Here is an 18,873-nt window from a genome sequence, read left to right on the forward strand (position 1 = left end):
AACCTTATCGTATTTTCCTTTTAATCGTATTTTCTTTTGCTCTTGCTTTCCACTCTTGGTTTTTTACATATGGCAACACAGTCCTGCTGCCATTTGCACATATTCTGCATGTACTCTCATAAAATTAAACAACAATCAATTTTTTATAAAAAAGCTGTAATATACTAAAAGTATTTATTTGTTTGAACGTGCACACTCTAGCTGCGCATATATTGAGTGTAAATAACGTGTAAATTTTGTGGAAAGTGCATTATATATTGTGAAATAGTGCCATACAAGTTGGTGAAAATTACAAACTTTAATAACAAATTACTTAAAAACTATAAGGTTGCGCGCTTTAAAACTTTACATATACCCCCTTTAGACCCCCCTCTACCCCCCCTATTTTCCTTAATTCCGAAATCGGGGGTTACCATTCTAAAATTTTCCCCTAATTTTCGAGCTAAGTGAAAACACACTAAAGGTGAAGTATTTCGCAGTGACTTGAGAGGAAAAATTAAGGGCTGGTTTTTCCAACTCAACTTAACTTAGTTTAGCCACTTTTGGACTTAAGTCAAAAGTTAGCCTACGTTTTACACAGCTTATTCTTGACTAAGTAAAGAAAATTGGCTTAACTAAGTTAAGTTGAGTTGGAGAAACCAGCCCTATGTGATTTTCGAAGTGACGACTTTCAAACAATTAGGGGTGCAGGGTTTTTCGATCAAGTTATTTATCACCTGATTGGTTAATCGTTTATTTTTTATCACAATAAAAATAATCTTTAACGTTTATTAATTTATAATTTGTTGTGTTCCTGTGCAAATTTAGTGCTGGAATATCTTTAAAATCACAATGCCTCAAACGTTGAGGAAAGAAAATGAAAAATTACAAAATTATTAACACTAAAATATAATTAATCGATTATCGATTCACAGCACCAAAGTCATATCCAGATACACAGCAACAACTTCATCACAAGATTCATTGAAGTGTTTCCTTTTTGCTGCAAAATTGAAGATGCATTCCTCAGTATATCCAGTAAACAAACTTAGCTATTTTTTCACCAAATTTGGTCCCCATAAAGGACTAGTGTTGCAAGCAACGCTTTTTCGGCAATAAGGGTGTTGTGCAGCAATTCAAGGTGGTGAAAATTATTTTAGCACTAGAGAAATGGATAGAAAAATATTTCAGTGCGCTTGAACATCTCAGGTTTAACCGAAATATAAATGTATTTAGAATATTTATTTTATTAATACATACCCATTTTTTATTTTACTGTGTCGAAGTCGTTGCTCAAATATTTGTAATTTAGTATTTAAGTTAATTGTGAAATATATTGAATGCGCAAATTAAATTATGGGAGCGATTTATACACATGGAATTGGAGGGAAATGTTTAGTACCACTCACACCGTTTTTTGTGGTGGGGGGCGGAGGGGGAGGGGGCGGGGCCCCCAAAACACCCCCCAATAGAAAGGAGACAGTCGCCGCTTTCTAAAAAGGGGAACCCCTCCCTTGGACTCCTCCCACAGGCACCTAGGGAACCGTTTGAAAAAGGGGGAAAAACGGATTTTTCTTAGGCAAACTGAGCAGTTTGAAGTGGAATATGACCCAACTAACAGAAACCGTGGGATTTTTTAATAAAAGAAGTTATGCCAAATTAGATATGGGGGGATTTTGAATAAAAAGAATAAAAAGTTAATTAAAAATAGAAAAAAAAGTTTTTATAAAAAAAAATGTTCTTTTTAACAAATGTATTTTTGCGTAGAATTCCTTTCTACGTAAGCGGCCTTCGGCCGCACTTAGGGATTATAACCCTCAGGCAGTAGAATTCTCCTTTCTGTTTTGCGAAGAAAAGGAGCTGAACACCTTTTGCAGAGAACACCTTTGTATATTTTTAATGCTTACTGGGTTATATCCTATCTTCTTTTGTCTCTCATTCTTTTGCATATTTTGGAGTTTGACAGCTGAACTCCGCCATTTAATTTGCATATGCAACCAAAGTCAGACGCGTGATTTTGAAGGTGTTTTTATTTAATGAATTGTGATGAATTGGTTAATATTAAAGTCGTAAAGCAAGTTATAACAAATCAAGTAAAGTGTAAAGTGAAGGGGAATACAAAAATATATTGGTAAAGTGGCTAATTTAAGCAGAATAGGAGTGATAAATTTACGCTAATATCCGAATTTTACAAAAAAGGGCATATTTCAAACCCAATTTGTAAATAAATTAGTAACCAAAATTTACAAAAGTGAGTGTTAAAATATTGCGTCGACCCTTGACTACAAGTGTGTGAATTTTTTTTTTGGATCGGGCCACCCATTTGGACGGAATAGCCCGAAATAGTTGTGAGCGGTACTAAACCCCACCCGAATTGGAAACAGGTCTGATGATATACTTTAAATAAATTGTGAATCTGCGAAGATATCTTCTCAGCATATGAATATACTTCTTAACTTTTGCCGAAAATTTATATACAGGCTCGAAATTATGCCAGTAACTTTCAAATATCGTCTCTTGAATGGAAAATTTCCGTAAGCGTCATTTTGACAGTTTTTAGTTAAAGATGCAGTTATATATTTTCAAATAAGATATTTCGATTTTTTGTTAACAGTTTTTTGGATATCTGCTTTAGTTTCCGACATATTCAGCCTTATCATGAGTTTCATTTTCTCGAACCGAGTCACCTTTTCACTTTTCGTTTCCGTGTATTCACTACGGTTGGGTAAAAAAAATTCTGGCGAAACTCACGATTATGCTGATTAGTAAAATGCATCGTTAATTAACAAAAAAAGTTAAGCTTGTATATTTATCTCTCTTACTACGTTTATACGTAACCTATTTGCAAATAAAAATTATTTGCAAATACCTAACTCACTGTTTATTCGATGGTGAAAAATTCTTTTTTAATATTACCTTATTATAATAAGGCAATAATATGACCATCGAAAAAGAAAATAAAGTTAAAATGGCAACGTCTTGATTATAAAAAGGCAATAAGATGACCTTCGAAAAAGAAAATAAACCTAATAATGGCGGCGTCTTGCGCTTATTTGCAAATAGTACCACTAATCAATACTTATTTGCGTGATTTAGTTATTTGCAAATAAAAAATTAACAGCGTTTATACGGTAAAGTTTACCATTTTGCAAATTGTTATTTGCAAATAATACGTGCGTATAAACGTAGTATCTAACGCATTAATTCTATATACGTCAAGACCAACGCCCAACGCCGTTATGTCTGTATTTAATAACGGCTCTATGACAAAATATTCAAGAAATGTATTCGTAGATTTTTATTTACTTCATTTCATACATTAATATTGATCTGATTTTTTTTAATAAGTACCAGGAATAAATATTTAACAAAAAAACTATTTCTTTTAAGCTGAACCAACTTTAAGTTGCTTGGAGCTAATTTTGGAACGCTTCATAAAATATTTCCGTAGACGGTAAATGCAACCCTGGTTGCATCATTAATGAGCTGAATGACCAAAACAAATAATTAAATTTGTAGATTGGAGCCTTTTGAAATGGCCTTTAGAAACGGCAATGGAATTTCGACACTATTCAAGGAATTGCGAATATAAGCTGCCTTCCGTTTGGCATATTTGCGGTTTAAACCTTCAGAAAGTTACAAAAAAAACACATCCACCTTGTACACCAAAAAATTTCTTTAAACCATCTTGCGCATCAGTTTGTTGATCTTATCTTCACGGTTACCGAAATCACCAACCTCAAAGTAGTGCCTCTTGCTCCAGCCGCCGGTTGGTGTTGAGCTTGAATGGCCAGAGGAAGGTGGAGGCTTTCTTGATGTCGGATCCAACAGTGAATATTTCGTGCACCAAATAAACAACGCACTGAATATCGTGCTCTTTCCCAATTTGCGTCCGTTCACAGAGTTGTCAGAGATTGAGACACGTCGATGGTTGTGCTTGACAATTCCACGTTTGTAGATCAATTCACGAACTTATTTAAGATTTGGATAACCCCATGTGATATAAATGGTTCAATTTGATGAACAAACCGTGGTTAATGTGGCGAAAACGGAACAACATTTAACTTTACGCACTTTTGGTGCAACTTTGTTGATACCGCGGATACATATCATAAAAGCCAATTTGTCTTCTGCAGGCATGTAGAATGGGCCGCGTTTCTTTACCAGACGGCGCAACGTATTCTCACGGCGTCCATCACGGAGATATTTTGCTTGATATTTCTCAGCATGCACCTAGTTTTCACGTTTGCGGAGTGCAATCACAGCAGAGCACTTTAGTTTACGCTTGATGAGGGTAGCACGTTTGCTGACCTGCTTTTTGCTGAACTTCAGCTACGACTCGGGGACAGCAGGCAGCTTCGTGGAAGGTTGTTTGCCCTTTCCTTCGGGCTTCTTACCGGCCGTGGTGGCAGTCATCTTAACTTGTAACTTAGCACGTTGAGAAGACGAAACAAATTTCGCCAAATGTTTGGAGCACATCTTAAATAACGCCACTCGATTTATAACATTTCTATTAAGCACAATTTCATTTAATTAAATACTTTTTTAATACATAGATATGCTGCAACCAGGCACTTACTTTCCCAAATTCCATCTTGCTTATCGGCATAATTTTCCAAATGTGCCTGCGCTGCGACTTCATACTAATAACTTCATTTTCAAACTGCGCCTTCCTTGTTGCCTCAACAAATCCTAAAAATACATAAAATTTACATTAAACAATAGAAATCGCAAAAATTAGCAAATGAAATACTCCCTTCATTTTGTTTTGTTGTCAAATTTCTGAGAAATGTGAATTCACCTAAGTAAAGTAAACCTAATATTCAGTGGCAATGCGCAGAGCGTTCCGAGTAGCAAAATTAATTTGTATCAAATATAACATTAAACGGTGGTCTTTCAAAAATTATTTTTTAAATGTTTCTTAAGTTTCTTTCATTGGTGCTGAAAAGCAACCATGCATGTAAGAAATTGTGTGCTACCTAAAATTTCACCTCTGGAAACTTTATCCCCATAAAGGACTTCACCACAGTTTTTTTTACTGGATATACTGAGATGCATTCCTTCTTTAGCAACGAGTGTTGCGCATAACATTTCTTGCCTTCTTTTTGGGCGCAACGGCACATGTGTATGTGCCTTGTAAAATCACAATTTTGATTTAAGTGGATAATCAAAACCTAAAAACTATAGCCTTTTTCAAGGCTGACGCTATTGAGTAAAGTACGGTGCTTCGCTTTTGGCGTCACAGCGTATTTCTTGTGACAAATCTGTGCAAAATTGTTTAATTCACCGGAATTGTGTGGGAGCACCCAAAGTTCAGGTGAGCGATTGTGGCTTTAGTGTGGGGTTGCGAATTCTCGTGTGCTTTTGTGCTATTTGTTTTAACTTTTTTGGCTTAAAAAAAAAATCAAGCATGCCTTCGACGGCAGGAAAAAACCTTAAGCCGCTATGGCGTCCTCACTATCGAGGACGTCATCGGCAGACGACTTCGAAGCTTTTGCGAGCAACAATCCAGCTAGGGACAAGCGCCTAAAAAAAGAAAAAGAAATTAGAATAGCAAAAATGCTAAAGGCTCATGACATGGCAAGAACTAGTCTTGACATGGGTGTAACCGCTAAGGGAAAAAACGTGGAGGAACCAAGTGAAAATGAAATGAGTATAGACATACAAGTAGATAACGGGACAATGACAAATACCGATAGCCCGCTGTTGGCTGCAAAAGATGCTCACTCAAACTCAAATACAGACATTACTTTGTATCCCGACAATTTTTCGGGCGTTTACATTGTCTTAGTTGACTCATCCCAATGCAACGACATGGTAAACGATAGAATCACTAACGGCCTTACTTTGTTTAACAAATTAAAAAATTTTAGAATTAAAGATACTGATTTGATTTTTGCTATTGGCAAAAGTCTTTATAAGGTTACCTTTTAAAACGCGGCTGCAGACAACAATTTCGTCCTTAATGATAAAATAAAATCTATTGGTCTCAGAGCTTTTGTACCTAAAACGGCAGTAGAAACATGCGGTGTAGTGAGGGGCATTCCGACATGGTGTGAGGAAGCGGAGATCAAGACCGACGCCATCTCTAGCGTACCTATCACCACAGTCAGGCGCTTCACGCGTAGAAACCAGGATAACGAATCTTTTACTCCCACAACCACTGTAAAAATTGGGTTTTCTGGAGAAGAAATACCCGAATTCATTATATTCAATTATACCAAGCTTTACGTTGATTTCTACGTCCCACCCCTAAAGCAGTGCTTAAACTGCGGTAGGCTAGGGCATACCCAGTTTTCCTGCAAGGCTAAAAAACGCTGTATCAAATGTGGCCTTATTACCTGCGATATCAACTCATGTGATAAAAAATGCATTCTATGCGGCAGCTTAGAGCATGTATCTACCGACAAGCTCACCTGCACGGCATGGAAAAAAAACGTTCAATCAACTACATAAGAACAGTTAAAAACTGTCCAGGCGTGAAACAATAAAAACCTATTTCTCCGAGAGCCAAAATCGGTTTGACTTGCTCGCTACTGAGGACATAGATTTCCCGAAGATCTCTGAAAAGGCAGAGAATGTTAAAAATAGGGATTTGAATGTTAACAAAAAACTTACACGAGCAAAATACAGTACAATTGTACGCAAAACAATGCCAACTATCAAGGCACCAGCAGAACAAGCAGCCAGTAGGGAAAACCGGGTTAGAGCGCCCAGAGAGTCTGTTCTTAATAAACCAGAATACCTTAAAGGGAAAGTTACCGAAATGGAAAAGCTTATCACCGAATTATTCAAAATTATTCACAAGGCCTGTGCTGACGAGCACTTCGGCGATGTTCTAGGGGAGGTACAAAACGTAAAGCAAAAATTTTATGAGTTTATGAGTCAGGAAGATTTACATGCGATAAACAGGGAAGCTAATCCCCTGGCCCATGCATAAAGCAATGAAGATATTGCAATACAACTGTCAGTCCTTAAAATCCAATATAAATACCATAGATAAAATAAACTACATAACTGATGCTGATGTCTTAATTATTAAGACTAAAAATCTACAGCCAAATCTTGTAATTTGTGCGGTTTACTTTCCCCCAAGCGTACTCACTAATGACTTCAAAAACGAAATAACCAGGCTCCTTTCATTTTTAGAACATAAAGAAAACGTCCTACTATTCGGCGACTTCAGTGCCAGGGCGAGAGTGTGGGGTGACCAAACTGAATCCTGTAGAGGCAACAATCTGTACAGAATAATATCTGAACACAATTTTCGGCACTTGAATGATGGCTCAATTACGTTTAAAAATGATACCTTGTCTTCTAATGGGTCAGTGCTTGACCTATCATTCACAAATAGCTCGATCCCTTTTGAGTGGAAAGTGTGAGTGAGTGAAAGAGTGAGAAACCACTATGGTCACACACGAAAGACATAGGTTCCTGGCTCAAAAAAAAAGCTGCTTGATAGTTTACAGAAAACCATTCTTGAACCAAATTTTTACGACATACACTCGCAACTCCAAACTGAAATTGAAGCAGCCACCTACACTCTCAGCCCGAATAGAATTCCAAACGCCTGGTGGACTGACGAGCTTGACAAAGCCTTCCGCTTTCTCAAAGCAGCATACAAAAAATGCAAGTTCTCACCCTCACCGCAAAACTTTCTGGAGTTAACCGAAATCAAGAAAAAGTTGAAAGACCAAGTGAAAGAAGCAAAGAAGAAAAATTTCGAAAATCAAATAAGCGAACTAAATGAGGCCCACACTACATAGAATGCTTGGAAATTTGTAAAAGCTCTAAGGGACGATTACAAAGGTTCCAATAACTCACCGGGGTCAAGTGACAACAACAAAGACTCTAAATTTGTTAAAAAATCAAGTACCTGATCGAAATACCCTTTTACCAGTACACAAAGAACTTATCCCTGCAAATAGCCTAGCATAACTTTTGATGAACTATACAAAGTGTTGTACTCTAAAAACAGAAGCTCAGCCGGTGGCGTCGATCAAGTCACATATAAAATGCTAAAAGCTCTACCTGATGAATCTCGATAATGTGCGAACTGCTCTCAACGATGTCTTTCTAACGAACCAAATCCCTGATAAGTGGCGCGTGATAAAAATAGTACCAATCCCCAAGAAGGACAAAGATTTAAATGATTATTCTAACTTCAGGCCCATTGCCTTAGTCTCTGTATTTTTAAAATCCATTAACCTATGTATCAAAGATAGAATTTGCACCTTTCTTGAGGACAATAATACGTTACCCAAACACTCCTTCGCATATAGGAAGCACAGGTCAGCCACCATATGCGTCAACTATATGTTACATGAAGCAGCAGTTCTTAAAAAACAGGGTCGTAAAGTCATTGGTTGCGCTTCCGACATCAGCAACGCATATAAGTGCGTTAACATTAGTAAACTAAAAGTAGTCATGACCCAAGCTGGCTTGCACAATGCTTATACGGAATGGATAATCAGCTTCTTAGCTCACAGAAAGCTACAACTTGGTAAAAATTCCATCGAAATACACGATGGACTCCCCCAAGGTAGTGGTCTCTCGCCTTGTCTCCTCAATTTATATACAAAAGATCTACATTCCATCCAGGATAGCAACACCAAATTGTACCAGTTTGCGGACGATTTCCTAATCATGTCGCACCATGACAGCATTGAGGAAGCCACTGCAAATTTGAGGCACAAACTAGATGACTTTGTGCAACTATGTTCGGATCTAAACCTCTCCTTCAATGCTGACAAAACCAAAGTTATGCATCTATGTAAGGGCAAACGTACATCTATCGAGAGTCAATGCCAAAATCAAGTTATTGAGCAAATTTCTATTAAATTTCTAGGTAGGAACATCAGTTCATCAGTATCGGTCCAAGAACACTATACAGAAGTAATTAAAAAATCACAGAAAAACTCTAATCTTTTTAAATGCCTTACCACAGTTAAGTCCGGACTACATCCACAAATTGCTCGGAGCTACTATAAATCAGTTGTTCGGAGCAAGATTGAATATTGTCGCACGTCCACTTCTAATTGCTCTAAAACCGTCAATAAGAAGATTCAAACTTACCAAAATAGTTTTCTCAGGAGAAGCCTCAGCATCACCCCAGCAACCCCTATCCCCATAATTTATGCGGTTGCAAACGAATTGCCACCGGCAGAAAGAGCTAAATGGCTAACAGCCAAAGAACTAATTAACAATTTCATTGTTGACAAAGAGTTCAGTGAACATATGTACAACTCGCACAGTGCGAATTCTAGTTATAGCGCGGTCCTTTAATGAATTTAGGAATGTCTTTGATAACCTTTGTATTGTAAGAGAATCAGTCACTGCCCCTAATCTACATGTTAACACCAAAACGCTAACTGGAAAAAAACTAATTTAGCTACTGACGAGATAAAATCGACTTACTCGGCGATGGTAAATTACTACAGAAACTCTAGTTTCTGCATTTTTTTTACAGATGCTTCTGTAGGCCCTACGACCACTGGGTGTGGAGTCTACAACTACACTAACAAAGATGAACATACATTCAAAATCAATTTTTGTGCCTCATCTACCTATGGCGAAACCATATGTATTCTCAAAGCGCTTCAATTGGCCAGAGAATCAGACTATAATAAGGTCGAAACTTTTACCGACAGCCTTATCGCCTGCAAATTACTGGCCAAAAACAACACTCAGAATTACTATATCCTTGAAATACACAAATTAATTCAAAATTCTGACTTTTTTAATGTTACCGTCATGTGGACGCCCAGTCATGTTGGCATTCCAGGCAATGAAAAGCCTGATTCTCTGGCAAAAACAGCCGTTAACTGTGATAATAATTTAAATGTTAAGTTTACCATAGATGAGGCTCTAAGAAACATCCGCAATCATATTTATAACCGATGGTATAACGATTTTATCAACTTCTCCCACACCAAACACAACCTTTTCGCACAAATTTTTACACCGAAGCCACAAAAGACTTGGTTTTACAAATTCAAACTAATTCCAAAAGAAATTAAAATCTTAAATATAATACTAACTGGCTACACCTATGATAATGAGCTATTTGAGCCAACTCGCTAAACCACTTAGAAAAATCTTCTACCGTTGGGTACGACTGTATGGTCGCCGCCTGCCTTGCCCAATCAAATTGTCGCGCCTGAGGTAATTTACCCACCATTTGCTCCAATAACGTAAAATTTGCCATGTGCTGCTGACACTTTGCCGACTTTAGAAATTATTGGTGGAAATTGTTGCAATTTGCTAATTTGACATTTCACTAGCATGTCCGAATCAGAATTCAAGCTCGCTTAACACCGTTGGCACGTCATTCGGGTATATAAGCAGCGTTGCCACCGCCTCCTTTGCTGGGCCCATGAGGCACTTCTGTAGGCGCATCAAATTTTGCCGATTGGTGTACTTAAACATGGCAGTTGGTTCGGCGAAGTTGACACGAAACAGTGGCCCCTCTTCGACATTGCCATTAAATGTCGGTAAGTCATATAGTTTCACTCTCGCATCTATAGCTGGTACGATTTGGCTGGCCTCCTCTGGTGGTAAAGCGACTTGTATTTGCTCACTCTGTGCTGGCTGAACTTGGTCCCCGACGCGTTGAGGTTGAATTTCTTCCCGTAAACGAATTATGTCCCTCTGACTTTCCAACTGTTCCTTAACTCCTCCACTGAAGCTCTGAGTGCGTTTAACGTTGCACTAATGGCGTTAATGTTATCTGCACTGGCTCCTGGTTGTCTTGACTCTTCCATGGAGCTCTCAGACGATTATTCTTTTTCACTGCCGGTGAGCGCCTTTTCTGGTACGCGCCTTCGCAAATCGTATTTGTGTGCTTTTTTCATGCACTCACCAGTACTAGGTTCAAGCATAAAAAGATCCATAAAGCTACGTGGCTGTCTCCGGATCGAAAAACGAGAAACCAAATCGATCATGTTGTGATAGACGGAAGGCACGCTTCCGGTGTTTTAGACGTACGCACACTCCGAGGCCCAAACATCGACTCGGACCACTATCTTGTTGCAGCCAAGATACGCACCCGCCTCTGTGCAGCAAAAAATGTGCGTCCAAATATGCAAGGAAAGCTTAACGTCGAAAAGCTGCAATCACAACAGACAGCCAGCGCTTTCGCTACTCGACTCTCACACCTGCTCTTCAACAAACCGACATATGCGAGCAGTGGAACCACATNTAATTGTTTAGGGAACGCTTTTACAACCTACTGAATGGTAGCAGGGCTGAAAGTAGTGAAGAAGACGAACCCGAGTCCCCAGTCGATGATGATGGAGTAGCTGTCCCACCGCCTGACTATGACGAGGTACGAATAGCGATTACGCGGCTGAAAAACAACAAAGCTGCTGGAGCTGACGGCCTGCTAGCCGAGCTATTCAAGTACGGCGGCGAGAAGCTGATGAGGTGCATGCATCAGCTCGTACGCAGAATGGTCTGATGAACGCATGCCCGACGACTGGAATTTAACTTCCCAATCCACAGAAAAGGCGACCCCGCCATACGCGGCAGCTACTGTGGAATCAGCCTTCTACGCATAGGTTATAAGGTCTTATCGAGTGTATTGTGCGAAAGACTGAAGCCCACCGGCAAAGAACTGATGGGACCTTATCAGTGTGGCTTTAGGCCTGGAAAATCCACCATATCAGGTATTCACAATACGCCAAATCTTGGAAAAGACCCGCGAGAAAAGGATCGACACTCACCACCTATTTGTCGACTTAAAAGCGTCGCTTTTGACAGCACTAAAAGGAGTTGCCTATTCGCCGCGATCTCTGAATTTGGCATCCCCTCAAAACTCATACGGCTCTGTAAAATGACTTTGAGCAATACCACCAGCTCCGTCAGAATTGGAAAAGACTCTCCGAGCCGTTCGCCACAAAACGGGGTTTCAGACAGGGCGACTCCCTTTCATGTGACTTCTTTAATCTGATGTTGGAGAAGATAATAAGAGCTGCAGAACTGAACCGCTCAGGAACAATTTACTACAAGAGCGTGCAATTGCTGGCTTATGCCGATGACATCGACATCATCGGTAACAAAAACCGCGAAGTCTGTTCTGCCTTTTCCAAGTTGGATAGGGAAGCAAAGCGCATGGGTCTGGTGGTAAACGAGGACAAGACGAAGTATCTCCTGTCATCAAACAAACAGTCAGCACATTCGCGCCTTGGCACCCACGTCACTGTTGACAGTTACAATTTCGAGAAAGTAGAGAATTTCGTTTACTTGGGAACCAGCATTAACACCGATAATAATGTCAGCATTGAAATCCAACGTAGAATCACTCTTGCCAACAAGTGCTACTTTGGACTGAGTAGGCAATTCAGGAGTAAAGTCCTCTCTCGACGTACGAAAACCACGCTCTATAAGTCACTCATCATGCCCGTGCTGGTATATGGCGCAGAAGCATGGACAATGACAACATCCGATGAGGCGGCTCTTGGGGTGTTTGAGAGAAAGATTTTGCGGAAGATTTACGGTCCTTTACGCGTTGGCGACGGCGAGTACCGCAGACGATGGAACGATGAGCTGTATGAGCTTTACAACGATATGGACATAGTGCAGCGAATTAAAATACAGCGGCTCCGCTGGCTTGGTCATGTCGTTCGAATGGACACCGACGCTCCAGCTCTGAAAGTATTCAACTCGGAACCCGCTGGTGGTAGCAGAGGAAGAGGGAGGCCCCCACTGCGATGGAAAGATCAGGTGGAGAAGGACTTGGCTTCACTTGGCGTTTCCAATTGGCGTCAGTTGGCACAGAGGAGAAACGACTGGCGTGTTTTGCTGAACTCGGCCAAAATCGCTTAGGTGGTTACAGCGCCAAAGAAGAAGAAGAAGAAGAAGATTATTCTTCAGATCATGTTTAATATTGTGTAAAAATTTCTTCCTTAAGTCTTGTGTACATTTCATGAGAATCTCCATTTTCTGCATGGCGAGAATCTGAGTTGTGACAGTCCTTTAGTAAATGTGAGGTATACATGTACCTATCGCACACGTTCGTCAAAGCATATTAACTAAAAATTCTCCGTTTGTTACTGTGGATTTTTTCAACAAATCACAATAAAATTTTCCCAACGCCTTTGCTGTGAACATTTTTACCTCGCTTTTATTAGCTCAGGGAGTAACTATTAGTTCGTTCCAGTACTCTTCGGACTAAAACCTGTGGAAATGTCAAACTACGATTTTACCCTTTCAAGCGAGAGTAACAGGAGAACAGATGCAGAAGTGTACGGGAACGCAAAAAGCATTTTTTCCAGCATAAACGTCATTTGGTTTGTTTACTTGTCATTAGTACAAGACTGATATGGCTGAAAGATGACTAACAGGTCTATTCTGCACGTTACCGAAGATTTTGTAACTGGAAATTTTTATTACCAAAAAATTGTACCAGTTCTTGTCACCGCGATTCTAGGAACGTTGGTAATGCAGTTAAAATATTCAGCAATTCAGCTATGAAGAATTGTGCAAATTCTGGCATTGCATATTTCACGGGGCAATACTTTGTTACCAGCTTATGAGATGGTAACAAAATTTACCGGTTACAAGAGTACACAGAATGCGAAAAGGGTTTAAAAATTGACAGGAACTTTATTTACCGGTTACAAACTTTTTATTACCAGCGCAGAATAGGCCTGTAAATAACTATTAAAATCTATAAAATTAATAATAATTGCATATATTATCGAATATTTCATTGTTTACTTCCATTTTTTAACAAATGTAAGGTTATTTGCTTTCACCGCGTTTTGTTTTTGTACACAAATGCAACTCTACCTATCGTTTGACACTTTTCATGAATTTGCCAGAAGAAAAACTTCGGACTAAATCTTGAAACTTCATTCTGGGAACAGTTGCTCAATTACTCTCACGAGTGTGTTCCCAGATACAGAATTTTTGACGTACGGGAACGACTTTGGACTAAATCCTGCAAAACCTGCAAACCGTACACGTGCTGGAACGCACTATATGTAATATTGATGCGCCTAAAAGATGAACCGATTTCCATTCTCAAGTTACATACCTGATGACAGTACGAATGGAAATTTTTATAGCGAGGTTTTAGTTTTTTAAACTATAATTTTATTAGCTGATAAAATCAAAAAGTCGTGTTTTTAACCTATACGCTTTTATTTATTAACTGAACGTGTTCAATATTCACAGCTAATTTTATAATTCGCAGCAAAAACTTAGCAATATTTTGAATTTGTTCTATTAAGCTGGGATTACAATTTTTTATTTACATACATACATATACATACCCAACGGGACTGAAAGTTAGCTGCTCCCCAAAGGAGCAAGTATGGAGCAGTACAAAAGCAAAGCAAAAAATAAATTTTTAAATTTCTAACAATGCTCAGAAATAACTATCATTTCGAGTAGTAACATAAAATATTTTCGTTGAAATTGTTGTATTTGTTAGGCTTTTCTGATCTCACCGTTGTGTAAATGAAAATACTTTATTTAGCTTTTTCCCGACGTTTCGCTAAGATTTTTAGCATCTTCAGGGGAGCTTTTGGTTTATTTACCTGCGCAGAAATAAATATTAAACATTAACATTCATTGCATATGTACATTTGTATGTGCGTGCATACTCAACGGGGCCAGAAGCGCTCCATTAGTGCTATTGGAGCGCTCCATATTCAGCAGTGAGCGCTCCCTTCCTAATTTCACAGTTCATTGTATTGTTAACATTGGGTGTCCTTAGAAAGAAGCGCTCCCTTGCTGCTCCCAAAGAAGCCATTGGTGAGCGCTTCAACTAAAGCATTTAAAAAGCGATGCATGCAAATTTTAATTTTTATATTACATTTTTGTTAACCAGTTGAAGGCTTTATTAAGTGTACTTATTGTTTTTCTTTTCTATGTGGTATACATACGAAAATGCATACATACATACATATATACATGTTTGTACATAAATTACCTTTTTTTCAAAAGAAAATATTTTATGTTACTACTCGAAATGATATTTATTTCTGAGCATTGTTAGAAATTTTAAAATTTATTTTCTGCTTTGCTTTTGTACTGCTCCATACTTGCTCCTTTGGGGAGCAGCCAACTTTCAGTCTCGTTGGGTATAGTCATACACAAAATAGAAGGTAGTTTCACTTTGAAATTTTTTGACATAAGCTGTGCTTATGACGTTTATACTTTTCGTAAATTGCTCGAGTATCACTGCCACCTCAACAAATTATTGTTTTGGAAATTTTATTATTTTTTAAAGGAATTTTTTATGCATTAAAAAATAACAACACGCAAGGTAATTTACTTAATTCATCGTATTAGCGGTGTTAATAAGTGTGTATTAATTTAAAATACCATAAATTACCTTACCGCAAAAAAATGTGGCATTATATGCTGTGTTCCATGAGATATTATTATAGATATTAGGATGGTGCCTTAATTTGGATCCTTTTTAGAGGACATATGAACAAAGGAGTAGTTAAAAAGTAGCTTATCGTCAATGAAAGCACTATGGAAGCATAAACTTAGAGGGAGGTAAAAAACTTTACAAATTCTTTGAGCTCCTTATCATAGTTTATAGACAGATAAACTACTCCCTCTACCGCTGCTGGTGCAACCTTTCGCTTAGATTGGGCACATCCGTCACGAGGCTGAAAATTTTCCGCCGAAAAGTGGTTGGAACAAGCAAACAACACCTTGGTGAAGTTACCATGCACGTGGCCATCCCGAAATATGCAGCCAATCGTACTAAATAATGATGAAGATAATTGCATAAACAAATAGATTATTTATGTGCATTACGCAATGTAATAGGAATATTTTACTTGCCATCCATTTTATAATTAATTTTAGAAATAAACCACTAAAAGGTCGTTATAAAATGATGCTCAAAATATATTCCTTGAAATAATTTTTGAAATAATTCTTTCTGAAGTAAAAAAACACTTTAGTTTCTTCAAATTTAAAAGAAAACGTCAAAAGCACAGTTTACGTCAAATGGGAGCAATGGCGGATAAGAAGAAGTGGAACTACCTTTAAATATTTGTATCATGGTCACCACCAATACTAAAGGTCCTATTTAAAATTTTGAAATTTTATAGAAAGTGCTTGAGGTGCTGTTCTAATGATGCCATTAAAACTCGAATTTTCCCAGATATGAATATGAATTATGTTGAGGGTATCTGATAGAAAACTAACAGAATACATATCGTCACTACACACGAATAAAGGCGCGAGCTCAAAAGTTGACCGTGAAAAAAGGCGCATAAAAGAACTTCAGCGAAAAAAGACTCTTATCATAGTTGACGGCGAAGAAAGACGCGTTAAAATATTTGACGGCGAAGAAGGACGCGTAAACTTATTTTCGCGGTCAACTATGTTTGCGGGTGTAATAGTATGTACATGCCGTAAATAGTTTTTGGGGAATAATGCTGAAGTGACAGTCCTTGGCCAAGTATAAATATTACGCGTCTTTCTTCGCCGACAACTAGATTACGCGGCTCTCTTCGCCGAAGTTTTTCTTAAGCGCCTTTTTTCGTAAATTTCATTTTATGCATCTTTTTTCGCCGTCGAAACACTAGCGCGCCTTTATTCGTGTCTAGTGACGATATGTTAAAAAAATATTTTCGAAAAAATGAGTAAATTAAATGCCAATTTCATTTATGGTAGGGATATGGACATACATATATTGTTACCTTAATATCGAAAGAAGTGTTTAAAAACTGACTAAAGTCTTAAGTTATTTACAGCCGCACTCAGTCGTTTAATGATTACTTAAGGTGTCCCAAAGTAACGATTTGAAAAAATTCCCTCAGAGTCAGTTAATGATTCGCTAACGGCATTTAATGAACATTAAAGTTAAGTAAACAAAAACCTTTACTTAACTTTTTATCAAATGATTTTGAAATTTTTTGTTTGTTTTCAATAAATTTCAATTTCGATAACATTGCTGTAACAGTGGCAATGGCCTAGTGAGCAGAGCACTTTCGTGCCATTCAAGAGATCCGAATTCAATCCTCGGCAACGATTTTTTTTTTAAGTTTTATTGCTTAAAAACTCATATTTTTTATTTTATTTAACGTTTTTCCTGTTTTTCATTTCGTTTAGTTTTTAGAAAACTTATTGCTAAGCGGTAAATATAATAACACTATTAGCACATCTGTCAGTTAGTTATTCGAAATACAGAAAAGGGCTTTCAAGATAATTGCCGAAATATAAAGACTTTTGTCTCTCGAAAGACTGAGGTGAGTTGAAAGACAGATGCCAGAATTGGCCGATTGGTCCTGTTTGTCTTTTAGCAAACAATTTAATTAAATTTAAAAAAAAAATGTTTTCTTTTTAAAGCAATAAACTCTAGACCGAAAAAAAAATTAGATCAAAAAAGCTACAACACAGATAGTTTATAAAATTAAATAGGAAAAAAATAATAATTAAAAGGGGAAAAAGAAAATTTTCCTGCCCTAGGACCCGAACTCGGATCTCTCGTATGGCACGCCACTGCTCTGCTCACTCAGCCATTTCGTCTGTTGAGCCGGTGTTCGCAAAATGATATAAATACTTATTTTTATATTTTATTTCAAACTGAACGAAATAAGTGAGTGATGCCACAAAAATGAAGGGCCGCAACTGGGGCCATACTTAAATTTTTTATTTCATAATTTTTAACTCTCAGAGGAAACATTAATTAACAGACTTAACGATCATTAGTTAAATGCCCGTTAGAGCTAATTTAAGGAACTTCTCTGAGTGCGGCTGTTAGTCTTGAATTTCATCGCGACTTCCTTTTTATTGAAGTCTTTAATTAATTAAATGCTGTAAAAGTTATTTTCAAAATCTATCGAGTTTTTAGAGTGTAATTGACAGGGTTTGTACTAAGTTTAATATTTAAATAAATTGAATTAGAACCTTTTTCTATATTAAGGCAGCGATACCTAAATACAACATACTTATGTTATAAATATATTAAATTCTTTGCAGAGTGAGTACCTATTAACGTTATTTAAAAGCTGCAATTATGGGAATACCTGCTGGTGATGTTGAAAAAGGCAAGAAACTCTTCGTCCAACGTTGTGCTCAGTGCCATACTGTTGAAGCTGGTGGCAAGCACAAGGTCGGTCCCAACCTACACGGTCTGATCGGTCGAAAAACTGGTCAAGCTGCTGGTTTCGCTTACACCGACGCCAACAAAGCGAAAGGCATTACCTGGAATGAAGATACCCTCTTCGAATACTTGGAGAATCCCAAGAAGTACATCCCTGGCACAAAGATGATCTTCGCCGGTCTGAAAAAGCCCAATGAACGTGCCGACCTTATTGCTTACCTGAAATCGGCTACCAAATAAAAAAACATAAACCATTAGCAGTTAAAAAACATAAACAAGAAAATATAAAAATCTTTTACATGTGGCTCTAATGAAACCTACTGTAACAAATGTTTTAAAAAGGAAACCCCATAACTCTACAAGAGAAAATATACACTTATTAGTTTAAAAATTAACTATTCTATATAGGACAATTTAATTAATTTAATTGTGTAAATGATATTCAATCAAACTTTTCGTTAGTTCCTAGCTTCAATATTTTTAAGAAATTAAATAATTTCAGCTCGGATGGAAAAGATACAATTAAACCATAAAAACGATAGACCTGGTTTTTTATTTCCTTTTTTCATGTCTAATTAAACCTGCGTTGTGTGAAGAATTTTTAGTCGGTCGTTAGATTATTAGTCTCCCAGGTGACTACGTGCAAAATGTATGAAAATCGCATGATTTGCAAGAGAATATGCCCAAAAATGAAAGCGAGACGTACAGGAACGGCAAAATGCAAAGGTATATAAACAGTAGGAAAGGGAAGTGACCATCGTTGTAACCAGGTAGGGGCAGGGGGTCCAGTCACCGGACTAAGACTGATCGACGAA

General features: G+C 37.8%; 1 protein-coding gene across 3 annotated transcripts in view; it reads left to right on the plus strand.

Moving 5' to 3' along the window:
- Positions 1 to 18,599, plus strand: part of LOC108362099 (cytochrome c-2) — a 49,403-nt gene extending 30,804 nt beyond the window's left edge. For all 3 annotated transcript variants that reach the window (XM_017614952.1, XM_017614953.1, XM_017614954.1), the window contains exon 2: positions 17,935 to 18,599. In XM_017614952.1, coding sequence (XP_017470441.1) covers positions 17,972 to 18,298 — 327 coding nt within the window. In that variant the 5' untranslated portion in view covers positions 17,935 to 17,971 and the 3' untranslated portion in view covers positions 18,299 to 18,599. The remainder of the gene's footprint in view (positions 1 to 17,934) is intronic.
- The last annotated feature ends 274 nt before the right edge of the window (positions 18,600 to 18,873 follow it).

This window comes from Rhagoletis zephyria, unplaced genomic scaffold (genome assembly GCF_001687245.7).
Source record: "Rhagoletis zephyria isolate East Lansing unplaced genomic scaffold, Rhagoletis_zephyria_1.1 Rzeph_scaffold_00932, whole genome shotgun sequence".
NCBI lineage: Eukaryota > Metazoa > Arthropoda > Insecta > Diptera > Tephritidae > Rhagoletis > Rhagoletis zephyria.